Genomic DNA, 12,595 nt, shown 5'->3' on the forward strand with positions numbered 1-12,595 from the left:
AGTAAAAATGGTTTTGGGCCTCTCAGCAACATACTCTGTTCCAAAGGCCAAAAATGTCAAAAGTATTTGGGAGATTTATCTAATCCCTAAAAGACTGTGGGGTTACCTTTTCAGAGGGGGTAATGTTAGAGTATCAAAAAGCCCCATTAAAAAAAAGAAGAAAGAATACATGAAGTTATCAGAAAAAAGTGATGGGGAGATATGGGAGGAGTTGGAGGGGAGGGAGTGGGCATGAATTTGATCAAAACACCTTATATGCATGTATGAAATTCTCAATTATTTATTTAAAAATTTTGTTTTTGGCAAGGATATGCAAGAAATCAATAAACTCAATACGCAATTCAAGGAAATACCTTCAGAAAATAATTGCTGGGTATTTAAAAAATTTATATCTTTTTTGTTTGTTTTTTGTCCTTTTGAGACAAGGTCTCCCTGCAGCCCCAGATGGCCTGGAACTCACTATGTAGACCAGGTTGGCCTTGATCTCACAGATATCCACCTGCCTCTGCCTTCCGAGTGCTGGGATTAAAGACATGTGCCACCACACCTGGCAAAAAAAATTTTGTATCTTCAATAATTTCAAAACCAGAAATCTAGCTTGTTTTATACCAAAAATTAAAATCTCATAGGTTTCTCTGAGGTCATGACTATGAATTATTTCTGTGCAAGATTATCACCACAGTTGGCCTCTGAAGTCCATAGCTGGGACTTAAAAGTCAAAATGCCTGTTCTTAGTCTCTGCCCTTGCAGTTTTGTCTGGGGCAAGTTATCTAGAATTTCCATGCCTCAGTTTCTTCCTCTATAGAGATGATTAAATATGGGTGCTTCTGAGGTTTGCTGTGAGGGTTCAGGTAAAATACTTAGAATAGTGCACTAGAAGGGAATCCAAGTCAGCTACAGAAACTGCACCTACAGGGACAGATGCTGGTCTACTGTCAGGCTAGGGAGCTTAATTTTAGGAAGATCCATATAGCATTAGGGTTGAAGGGCTACCATGCATCATTTAGCTCCATCTGTTCCACTAGATGCTCAGCCTCCTCTGTGACTATCTTTCAAGAAGTGACTGAGTAGTCACCGCTTCAACAGTCATTGAACATGAGGGTAGCAGTGCCACCCTGAGCTGCTTTAATTATCAGTAAGTTCCTGAGCTCTAACCTACCTTTCTTCCTGTTCTGAAAGCCATCTTCCCAGGAGCCCACACTAGAGCTGGAGCCCTTCCCATGACAGCTGCCAGGGATCCGATTGACTGATTCTCCCCCAGAATAAGACTTCACAGCACTGGGAGGTGCTAGCTTCCTTGATTTTGCAACAATCCACACCTGGACTAGGTAATCATTTTTATACAACTGCTAAAAATATAGCCTGAAATACTTTAAAAATGCAAGTGAATTTAAAACTTAGGTATTTGTATATATTTCTTCAAAGAGTCTATCTGTCAAGTAGATAGGAAGTCTCATAACTTCATAAACTTATTTTCTTGTCTCCAATTTTTTTTAAGACTTTGGAGCAAGAGGTTTTTGTGCAGGAAAAGCACTAGGTGGACAGAAAAATGTAATAGCGGCAGCAGCAAAAGGCAGTTTATTTTTGTGTCTAGCTGAATTTCACTTCTTTGGGCTGACAGCCTCAGATTTCCATGCAGGATAAATCTTTAATATTTTTATTCCTATTATCTGGAGGGGATAACATTCAAGTGTCATAAGGCAAAGCAGGGGAAGGCAATGTGAGGGTAACAGTATAAGAGGAAAATGAAATGGTATTTCCTGGATTTTCACAGAAACAGAGGTCATGTTTACAGATTTGTCCCATTCCCTGTGTATCTAAATATAGCTCCAAGCATTAAAAAGGCATGTTGGAAATAAGTGTAATTCAAAGCATTACTTCCAAGTAGAAGACACTAGGTACACACCTCACTTACAGGTGCTGTTGATGTCTATATGAAATAGAAGGTTTGCCCCTGGCAATGACCTTCCTTTCATTTCTTATCCACTTTCTTTGGAGGGTTCGTTCTTCTGAATCAACCACACTTCGTTATTTCTATTGACTAACTGGAAAGGACTGTTGTAGCCTGCAGTATAGAAGACCCTTTCATCAAAAACTTTTCCTTCTTCCCTCAAAATGCTTGCTAATGTCAAAAGTTGTTCTTGATTCTTTTGGCCACTTGAGAATCCATCGAAAGACCTATAGAGGAGAAAGTAAGAAAACAGGAGTTATTTTAATACTGATAAGAATGCTAACCTGGGAAGAACAGCAGGAACGGGGCCCTGAAAGCTGGTGAAGCAGCCTCCAGGGAGCCACACTCACCTTTTCCCGTGGTTCCTAGACTTGTTGGACCTGAGGGTCACCTCAGAGATCTAGGAGGAGGCCTAAGTCCCATCCTCTGACAGAAGGATTTGGAACTTACACCATGTCATGTGGTTGAACATGTACACAAGTCACCCTGGAATCTCATTAAAATGCACATTCATGAGGTCTGGGGTAGGGCCCGAGTGTATTACTAGGAAGTTCCCAGCTAATGTTGCTGTTTAGAGGGCCACACAGGACCCCTTCAGATGCTCCTCTTCCAGATTCAAGTTCCTTCCTTCCTTCCTTCCCTCCCTCCCTCCCTCCCTCCCTCCCTCCCTCCCTCCGCTCCTCCTTTTCTCCTTTCCTTTCTGTCTTACTATACAGTTTGGACTGGCCTCAAAGTCACTATGTAGCACAGGGTCTTGCTATATAGCTCAGACAGCCCTCAGAGTCACTATGGAGCCTAGGCTAGTCTCAAACCTATGATCCTGCTGCTTGAGTCTCCCAGTGCTAGCATTATGGAAGTGTGCCATCATGCCTGACTCTGTGTTGTTTCATACTTTTTGAGTCTTACTCAGTTGCTCCGGCTAGCTCCAGCCCACCAGGCTTAAGTTATCCTCTGCTTCAGCCTCTCAAATAGCCTAAACGACAAGAGTATGCCAACAGACCCAAGTCAGTCAATTGAATGCTCCCCTTTTTTTCTTCTTCTGGGTCAAAGTGTACACAACGGATTACAGATGAATACGATATAGTTTAGAAGCCTACATGTTCATAGTCCAATGGAAGAGATCAACATTTTGGCAGCTCTATTTATACATCCAGAGAAATGTTTTAACAGAGATGGGATCAAAGTGCTCTGGGAATACTGAAGACATGACTAAATCCAGGATAACGGTGTCATTTGAGTAGGTCCTGGGACGAAGGATGGTTTTTCTGAACAACGAAAGGGGAGGGATGAGGAAAGGAACAGATGCTGAAAGTACAAAGCACTGTCACAGTGAGACATCAAATGAGGTCAGAAAGGAGAGTCGAAGCCAGAACAAAGAACTTGACACATTAGTGTAGACCTTTAGGGATTATGCCAAAGGATGATGAGCAAGCAACTTGATCAGATCTGGATAAGAACATGGGCAGAAAGATGGAACAGATTAGAGGGAGGAAGTTGCTGGAAGGATGGAGAGGAAGGGACTGAGTTGAAATAAAATATGGAAAAGACATTAAAGTTTATTTTAAAGTACATAAATAAAAATATCCTGAAATGAAGTCACAATAACACACTGGCCCTGAAATGAAGTCACAATAACACACTGGCCCTGAAATGAAGTCACAATAGCACAGTGGCCCTGCTAAAATGCAGGACATGCCAAGCACAGTGATTGTGATTTTGAAAGTTATAAATTTGAAACCTTGAGAAACAGATATACTCCTAATACATTTCTTTGGTGTAGGTTTTATTATGAATGCATCGCTGCAAAAAAATAAAAAAATCAATCTGACTACTTCAGATAAGATATAATCCTTCAAAGAACAGCATAGGCCATGTCTATTTTATTCAACAATGTCTCCACATCCTTAGAGTCATTCTTGGCCTGCAGTTCCCTGTAAGTCCCCCATTGAGTGAATACGAGCATCTCCGTACAAGCATACGCAGAATAAAACCTTTCTTGCTTGTTTATTTTTTGTATTCTGTCTTTTTGAGACAGGGTCTCCTTGTAGCCCCAGGTGGTCTGAAACTCACTATATAGACCTTGAACTCACAGAGATCCACCTGCCTCTGCCTCCCAAGTGCTAGGATTAAAGGCATGGATCACCATGCCTAGCTCTTATATTTAAAGTTTTTATCTATTAATTTTTTAATGTGTGCTGTTTTGCCTACCTGTATGCTGGTGCACCGTGTGTGCAAAGCCCACGGAGGACCAAAGAGGGCATCAGATTCCCTGAGACTGGAGTTATAGACAGTTGTTAGCTGCCACATGGATGCTGGGAACCAAACGCAGGTTCTCTGTAAGAGCAGCCAGTACTCTTAACCACTGAGCCATCTCTCCAGCCCCTCCTTGATTTTTCTTTAACTTCCTTAATGAACTGCCAGCACTATGTTCAGCCTAAAGGGAATTTGGTTTCAGATCCCATTTTTTCCTTAGAAAAAAATCTTGAACCCCATAATTAGAACTTATCTTCTGTCCTCTGGAGATATCTAGTGATCTATGCACTGATTTATTCCTGTCATAAATATATACTGCACCTCTCAGACCCTATGTGCCTGCCTTGCTGTGTGATACACTGTCATATTTTTGAGTAAGTTTCAGCCTATGAGTAGGACATAACAACTTAGAATAATAACAGGAAGAAGGACATCAAGGACAGTGGCTGGCTGGAGAAACCGAGGAGGGATGGCAGAGGAGAGTCTCCTGCCCTATAGGACAAAACCAGGCTCTTCAGGAAGAGAAAACAGGTATTTGAACTAGTGGTATAGGATGTGGGTGTTCTAAGTGTTTACATCAATTTGCTCAAGTGATCTTCCTGGTCCCTGTTTGAGATGAACACATATGGTGATTATACAGTTTACCGTGAGGAGATTTCACAGGGAAAAATTGGGTAATGTACTGGGGCTGAAGGTAAAGAGAAACAGAAGAATGTAGCATGCTCTGTGACGGGTCGGAGGCTTAGTGGAGGGTAAGCAGTGGGTAGGGAGGCTACAGAGCAGGGTGGGTACCTGGCATTGTGGGCTATGTGAACAACGTGAACCTTTGGCAACAAGAGGACAGGGATTGAGGATTTCAAATGAAGCACCAGATGGTGGTGGTGGGTGGAGTTGTTGGAAGATATATCACAGTTGTAATGTGGAACAGTGGAGAAAAAGACGGTGGCACCAAGAACAGACACAAGACTACTGAAATGAAACAGTCTAGAAGAAGTCCACTGAGACCAAGAGACAATCCAGTATTTACTCGGAGTGTCCACCACTGTGCCAAGAATTGGGGTATACAAAGATGACTCAGCCATGGTCCTGATGGGGATCTAAAGAGATAACAATAAAGGCGGACAGAAGAAAACAAAGCCAGAAGTCATTTTGAGGTGAATGGCCTGATCTAGGGATCAGCTGTTCAGGAAGCAGGTGCTGATGAGGACCATGAAGTTCTTTGCTGGGGAGACTGTAAGGTTAGTGTGGTCCTTACTGAAACAGGCACTATAGGATCAAAGAAGGTATGGGTACAGAGGAAGACTCACTTTTAGAGTTATTGGGTTTGATCACTCAACCCGCATCCCCAAATGGAGATGGAACACAGAAGGGAAATCACATATGGAGACTCTCACTAGATTTGAAAGCCCCTAGGCACAGGGGGTTGAAGCACAGTGAAGGGATCACCCAGAGTAAATCTTCTGTGAAATGATGATCAATGATGTGTATCAACAGTGATTCCTGGGGTACAGGCCAGTATGAAGCCAAGAAGCAAAGACACAGGAGATGAAGGACAAGAGAATGACATTTTTAAAGTTAAAGGATAAACAAATATCAAGGAAGCAGACTGGTCAACACATGGATGCTGCAGGCATCACATGGTAGAAAATTTTGACCATGTGACACATGCAAAGGCACCGCTGATAGGGGGCAGAGCAGATCCAAGGAGATGGTCAGAGTTGTGGCAGATCGTAAGGGTTTTGAAGTCTCAGAAAGATAAGAGAATATGTTATAGAAACCAGAGGACACAGATTCTATAAGCTGGCGAAGAACCTGGCTAAATTTTGGCCCTGTCCTAATAATATGTGGTTAATGGAACTTGTTAGTGATTAAATAGGACCTATGGCTGGACAAATTTCTAAGTAAAGAGTTGGGGGTATATATTGACTTCTCTTGAACTGTTATAGTACAAAAGAAAGAAAAACAATTTAAAGATAAAATGTTTACTCAAAAGTGAAACAGAATACATCAGGTATGGTGGCACATGCCCTTAATCCCAGCACTCGGAATGCTTGTGGATCTCTGTGAGTTCAAAGCCAGCCTGGTCTACATACTGAGTTCCAGTCTAGCTGGGGCTACAGGGAGACCCTGTCTCAAAAAAAAAAAAGCCCCCCCCCCGAAAAACAACAACAACAACAACAACGAAGAGCAGAATTTAAAACTTCAGAAAATCCTTAGCCTATCCATAATGAACGAAATGAAAAAGAAAACTTGTTCAGGAAAAAAGAGGACTGGAGCCAAGAAACCCCTTTAATGACACGATTAGTCTATACCTAAGCCAGGACTTAGTTCCAAGTATGACCTCAAAGGCACATCAGAGGTTAGCCAGGAGACCCTCCCATCACAAGCCTAGAGAACCAGTTAGCACGTAGGAAGAACAATTTCAAAGGAGGGCCTTGGGCACCTGTGGGACCCTAGAACTCAATGCCTAGTGCAACTGCAAAGGTCTGTTCCAGAGCAGCATTCCTTAACCACTCCAGTTTGGCCTCCGTGGGCCAAGGTACATCATAGGTTGTGACGGCCAGCCCTCTGGAGGGCACAGGGAGTAACTTTTGGCGGCATTCACACAGTGCCATCTCTGCTAGCTCAAGCAGTACATGAGCAATGGAGTACAGTGCATGGCTACCTTCCCCTAGATTTCGAAAGATGGAGCTTCTTAGAGACTCAAGTACATGAACAAGGTAGAGGGCAAAAACAAAGGTTGGACCACAATAGAGTCCTCACCAGGGCCATTCCTATTGGAGCAGTGGGAGAGGTCACACCAGACTGAAGAGTTACTGTTTGCAATTCCAGCCTGGTATAAGCTGCAAGTAGGTGATTCTAAACCATGATAACTTTGCTGGGGTTGTGGGCACACAAAGTCATGAGGTATAGCTGCTTGGAGCACTGACGTCTAACTCCTGTCTACCAAAGCTTCAGAAGTTTGACTTCCACCCCAGTGGGCCCTCAAGGGCAGAGCCTTGAGTCAAAGATTAATCTCAAGTCTTAAGATGTTGGTTTTGATTGGGGCATATTATCAATTCTCTATTTTTCCCATTTGGAATAGGGGTGTCCATCCCATGCCTGTCCCACTGTTGTATTTTGGAAGCTCATAACATGTTTGACTTCACAGGCTCACAGCTGGAGAGAATTTGCTTCAGGGTGAATCATGCTTTGAGTTTCAGCCAGATTTGATTTGGATGATATTTAAATCAGACTTGGATGTTAGACTTTTGAATCAATGCCAAAATGAGCTAAGATTCTGGGCACGATTGGGATGGAAAGAACGTATTTTTTTATGTGACAGGGACACAAAATTTATGCTGTTAGGGACAGAATGCTGCGTACTACATGTCTGTGTTCCTCTCAAACTGATATGTTGAACTTCTAATCACAAGTGTGATGGTTCTAGGAGCCTTTGGAGGATAATTCAGTCATGAGGGTTGAGTTCTCCTTAAGGGGAGTATTGGCCTTATAAAAGAGAATGAAAAGTTTTTGTTTGCTCCTTCTGCCATGTGAAGATACAGCAAGAAGCTGCCATTTATGAGTCCAGAATGGTCCCAATCCATCACTAAAACTGCCAGTGCCTTGAACTTGAACTCAGCTCCTAGAACCATGAAAAGCAAACTTCTCTTTGTTATAAGCTACTGAATCTATAATACTTTGTTTTGTTACAGAGCCCAAATAGACTGACAGGCATCATGTATTTTTTATTGCTCAGGTCTACCTAGATTCCAGGAAAAGGCAGCGTCATGTCTGCCAGAGGCAGGGGGAGGATATCATTTGTACTATGTATTATACATAGAAGATTTACAATACATTTCTCGTTAAATGGGTTGATTATATCTGGTGATAGACCTTAGTAACATTTTAAAATCAAGCCAGTAGGAGACACCATGAAATGCATTCAACCTGCATTTATGGAAGGGTGAAAAGCCTGCTGAAATTGCATAGGCGCAAAATGGTAAATGCACATAGGTAAAACCAGCAGTCAGCAGGCCTCGCTGTCAGCAGGACTGTAAATTATCTACCACTTACCGCACAAACACAGTCATTTCAGCTCTGTTTTCAATGAAGACATCGGACTCTGAAGGCCTGGGAGGATCCGATTGCTGCTCAGAGGGGATGTACAGGGAAATGGTAATGCTAGATTCACTGAAAGGACCTGCGCCCGGCTCCACGTAGCTTGTCACTGGAGCTGTCAGCTTTATTTTCATCTCTGTGCCATGAAAATGGAAGCAACTTTAGTGTATTCATGGCTGCTTTGAATTTTTAAACTATCCTTTTTTTGAATATATATTTTTATTGAATTTCTGTGCACTTCCTACAATCCATCTTAATCATATTCAGATCCCTCCCCTATCTGAAAATTTCTTGATTGGTACTTTATAGTACCAATCTAAACATGCAGAATTGAGATCATTTCCCATATTTAAAAAAAAGCTGTAGAATGACACAATGATTCCAATCTCATTAAATATTTTCTGTTCTTGCTATTTGGGGGGTTAATAAATTGTATACTTTTAGAGATAAAGGAGGAAATTACAGATAACATGGGTCAATTCATTCTTTTTCTTTACAACTTAGAAAATGAGGCTAAGAAACCTGAAAAATCACACACGCACACACACACACACACACACGCACACACTCAGGTGCTTACCACTGACAAACATCATGAACTGAGACCCCTACGCTTGCCTATCTTCTGCTCCCTGGTATCTCTTATCTGCCAGTCACTAAATTATCCCCGGTATTCACCACAGGAAAGGATTTCTCAGTTACATAGAGCCCCAGTTCCTCCAGCAGAGACAGGGGGAGGGATAGAGGCTGAAAAATACTACTCCACAGTACCCTTTTCTTGCTACACTAACATTCCTGAGGCAAACTGTATATAAGATTAGGGTTTTGATAGTTTGGTTTTTTATCTGTTACAAAGAAATTTCTTCTAAGCTAAAACTCAGTCAGTACCCTCAGGGTCTCAATCAGAGCCTGGTTTTACCTTTCTCATTTTTGCCTTGAATGTAACCGTTCAGTTTTGTAAAGCCAGTCTGGATGGCTGAATCCCAGTCCATAGACTCCACACAAGTGCTGACCCATTTGGCTGGTCCGTAGTGGCGGATTTCATAACTTCCGGGCTAAAACGAACAGAGAAAACTTCCAGAAGCAATTGCCTCCAAGACAAGAGGAGGTGAGACACAGCAATACAGGTAATCTTGACCTCTGGTCTACCTAAAGCTGGTCTACCTCATGTGAGGGTCTAGCCTTGTTTTTTTCTCTGTCTCTGTCAGAAGATTTCAGGTGACAAGTTTATGGCTAGAACGGTGACACAGCTACCTAGACCTGTGTTTGTAGAAGATGATTGCTATGATCACACTCCTGACATCTAGCTAAGGATGGGAACCTTACACCTCCCGGTCCTAGACAGCTGTGGTAAGAAAAAAAAAAAGCCACTCATCTGCAATTTCCTGCCCTTGTTTTTACGAAAATTTTTAGTTTTGAGAAATAGAACTTTTACAGCGCTGCTTCTGAATATGAATGATGCTTATGAATACACAGTCCTATAAAATGTGTGAACTCCCCCGAATCCAGGCTCAGAACTTTGAGACAACAGTGACTCTGGGCCAGGGTTAGTCTGACTAAACCTGCTTCCTGAATCTCAAGGTGTCACCTTGTCTGTTCCGCAACACTGGGTCTTAAGGACCCGGTAGGGTTTCATCCCTGCTTGGAATGAAGGCCTGCCAAGACCCTAGAGCCCCTTAAACGAAACTAGCATCCTTTACAGCGCATCTCGGCCTGGAGGGTCCCAGCGTGGGCATCTGGGATGTAACCAGTTCCTTGCTCCCTACCCCCACGCAGACACAGGAAGTGGAGGTATGGCTCTCACCTGGTGGACAGCTAAGCAACTGCATTTCCCTGTTTGCGCACGGTCTAAAATCCTACTTTTTACTTAACTTTTTGGGACTCATTGATCTCCGATAAAGCAGCCCAGATGCAGCCCGGGGTTGGCCTACCTGGGGCCCCGCGTCCTTCGGAGCCTTCCAGCCCGGCGTCTCCACCGCCTCCACCTCCGTGCTCTCCGTCGCCCCTCGGTCTGGCTCGGTCACCTCGGCCATGGGCTCGCGTTAGGATGCGCCCCTGGGGCACCCCCGCCTACGCGCACCAGGCCGGATCCTGGCGTCCCTGAGTTCCCGCCCCGCCCCGCCGGTGCGCACGCTCTGCGGGACACTCCCGGATTTGCGCCGCGAGGGGGCGTCGCGACCCCGAGGGAGCCGGGTTCCCGACCCTTCAGCTCCAGGCGGGAGCTGCGGACAGGCCCGCTGGCCCCGCTTCCCAGCCGGATTCCTCCCGCCCGGGTCCTAGTTTTGCCGGGATCCGGCGCAGGGCTGAGCGCCGGGCAGCGGTGGGCGGAAGCCCGAGGTTTCGGTGGAACCGGTCTGGGCGCCGCTCCCCGGCCGCCCGCGGGGTGAGTGCCTCTGCCACCCGACCCTTCCTGCCGCGGGTGAGCAGCCACCTCCTCGCCACTGCGCGGTGATGTGAGGGTGCACTTATGACTCTGACCTTGGCTGCCTTACGAGCGCTCTCCCGCGTGGATTATATCCCCAGGTCCCAGAGAATCCTGGGCTATCCTGCTTCCTTGACCTTTTCCAGAATTGACCCTAACCCCCCTGAATTATCCTACCAGAGGGGGGAGGTGGGGGGAGGGAAGCAGACCCTAATACTTTCACATATATGGGTTAAGTTTCTTTTTCCAAGAGGCTTCTTAAAATAAATTTACATATCATACAATTCAACTTTTTTTCTTTGGAAAATTTCGTACCTATATGCAATGTATCATATCACCCTTCACTCCTTCCTCAGCTCCCCTCAGTTCCCGCCTAACATCATGCCCTCCTTTTATTATTTATTTAACCTGTTAAGTCCGGTTAGTGCTGCCCCTATGTGCATGGTCGTGGGGTCATCCACTGGGGCATGAGGAACCTACCAGTGACCCCACTCCTAAAGAAAAGTGACTCCCTCAGGAGCCTTCAACTGCCCAACTCCTCAGCTGAGGGTGGGGGGCTCAGGAGTCACTTCCCGTTTCCACGCTGGACTTTTAAATCTTTATTTTTAATTATACGTGTGTAAGTTAACTCACGTCTCCAAGGTGTACAGTTCAATAAACTGAGCATAGTGATGCACACCTGTAATCCCAGCACTTGGGATGTGAAGGCAGGAAAACAAGTTCAAGGTCATTCTTCACTACACAGTGTGAAGCTAGCATGGGCTATATGAGACCCTGCCTCAAAAAACACAAAACCAGTAATAATAAGGATAATAATAAAAGTGTATTGTCAATGTTTTTTTCAGTGTGTTTATGGAATTGTGCAACTATCATAAAACTAGAACGTTTGAAAATCAGCCACACACACCTTTTAGCCTTTAGCCACCCCCTATTTACCCAGCCCCCAGCTCTAAGAAGTTACCAATTTACTCTTTGTGATTTGGTTAGAAGCCAAAATTTCTAAAACAAACAAAAAAAACACTAGGGCTACCCCTTCTTACCCCTAGTCCTGGTGGGATGTGGCTGTGTTTGGAGTTATTTCTGAATAAGCAAGGAACCAGGATAATTCAAAATTCTCCAGTCATTGAGTCCCCACCCACCTCCTAGACACTGTGTGAACTGAATCGTAGCAGTGTGTTCTCCTGTGTGACTAACTTCCTTTGCTTAAAATATTTTCAAGGTTCCTGCATATTGTGGCATTGCTTCTTTTTATGGTCAAATAATGTCATTGTGTAAACATTTTGTTCATCAACTGGTGGCTCTTCAAGCTGTCAACTTTGAGCTATTATGAATGCTTCTATAAGCATTTGTGTACAGCTTTCTATGTGGACATGTTTTTATTTCTCCTGAGAAAATACCCAGGGGTCAAATTGCTGGATTAATAGTAACTTTACAATGAACTTTTCTGGAACTTCCAAGCTGATTTTTAACCATTTGGCATTCTTACCAGCAGAGTATGACTATTCTATTTTTTTACACCCTCACTACTTAGTTGGCTCTTATAAATTATGTCGTGGGTATAAAATTTGTTCTGGAGTTGTGATTCACATTACATGAAATTCACTATTTTATAAGGATCGATTCAGTGACTTTTAGCAAATTCACTAGATTCTACAACCATTGCCACTAATTCCAGAACATTTCATTATTGCAAAAAGAAATCCCATACAACTGAGCAGTCACTGTCATATCTCACCCCCACCCTTGCCCCAACCCCTGGCACCTACTGACCTACTTTCTCCACCTACAGACTTGCCCAGAATATGGACATTTTGTGTCATTGGAGTCATCTAATGTGATCTGTTGTGGCTGGCTTCTTTCAAGTAGTG

At 43.8% G+C, this 12,595-nt stretch overlaps 1 protein-coding gene across 1 annotated transcript; it reads right to left on the bottom strand.

Annotated features, from left to right (window-relative positions):
* Positions 1 to 1,550: 1,550 nt before the first annotated feature.
* Positions 1,551 to 10,681, bottom strand: Hebp2 (heme binding protein 2). The gene is made up of 4 exons (XM_008822041.3): positions 10,237 to 10,681; positions 9,225 to 9,360; positions 8,261 to 8,441; positions 1,551 to 2,178 (listed from the first exon to the last, which is right to left on the bottom strand). Exons 1-4 carry the CDS (start codon positions 10,336 to 10,338, stop codon positions 1,980 to 1,982), a joined length of 618 nt encoding a protein of 205 aa, XP_008820263.1. The 5' UTR covers positions 10,339 to 10,681; the 3' UTR covers positions 1,551 to 1,979.
* Positions 10,682 to 12,595: the final 1,914 nt, after the last annotated feature.

Source organism: Nannospalax galili, unplaced genomic scaffold, assembly GCF_000622305.1.
Source record: "Nannospalax galili isolate Female #2095 unplaced genomic scaffold, S.galili_v1.0 scaffold186, whole genome shotgun sequence".
Lineage (NCBI taxonomy): Eukaryota > Metazoa > Chordata > Mammalia > Rodentia > Spalacidae > Nannospalax > Nannospalax galili.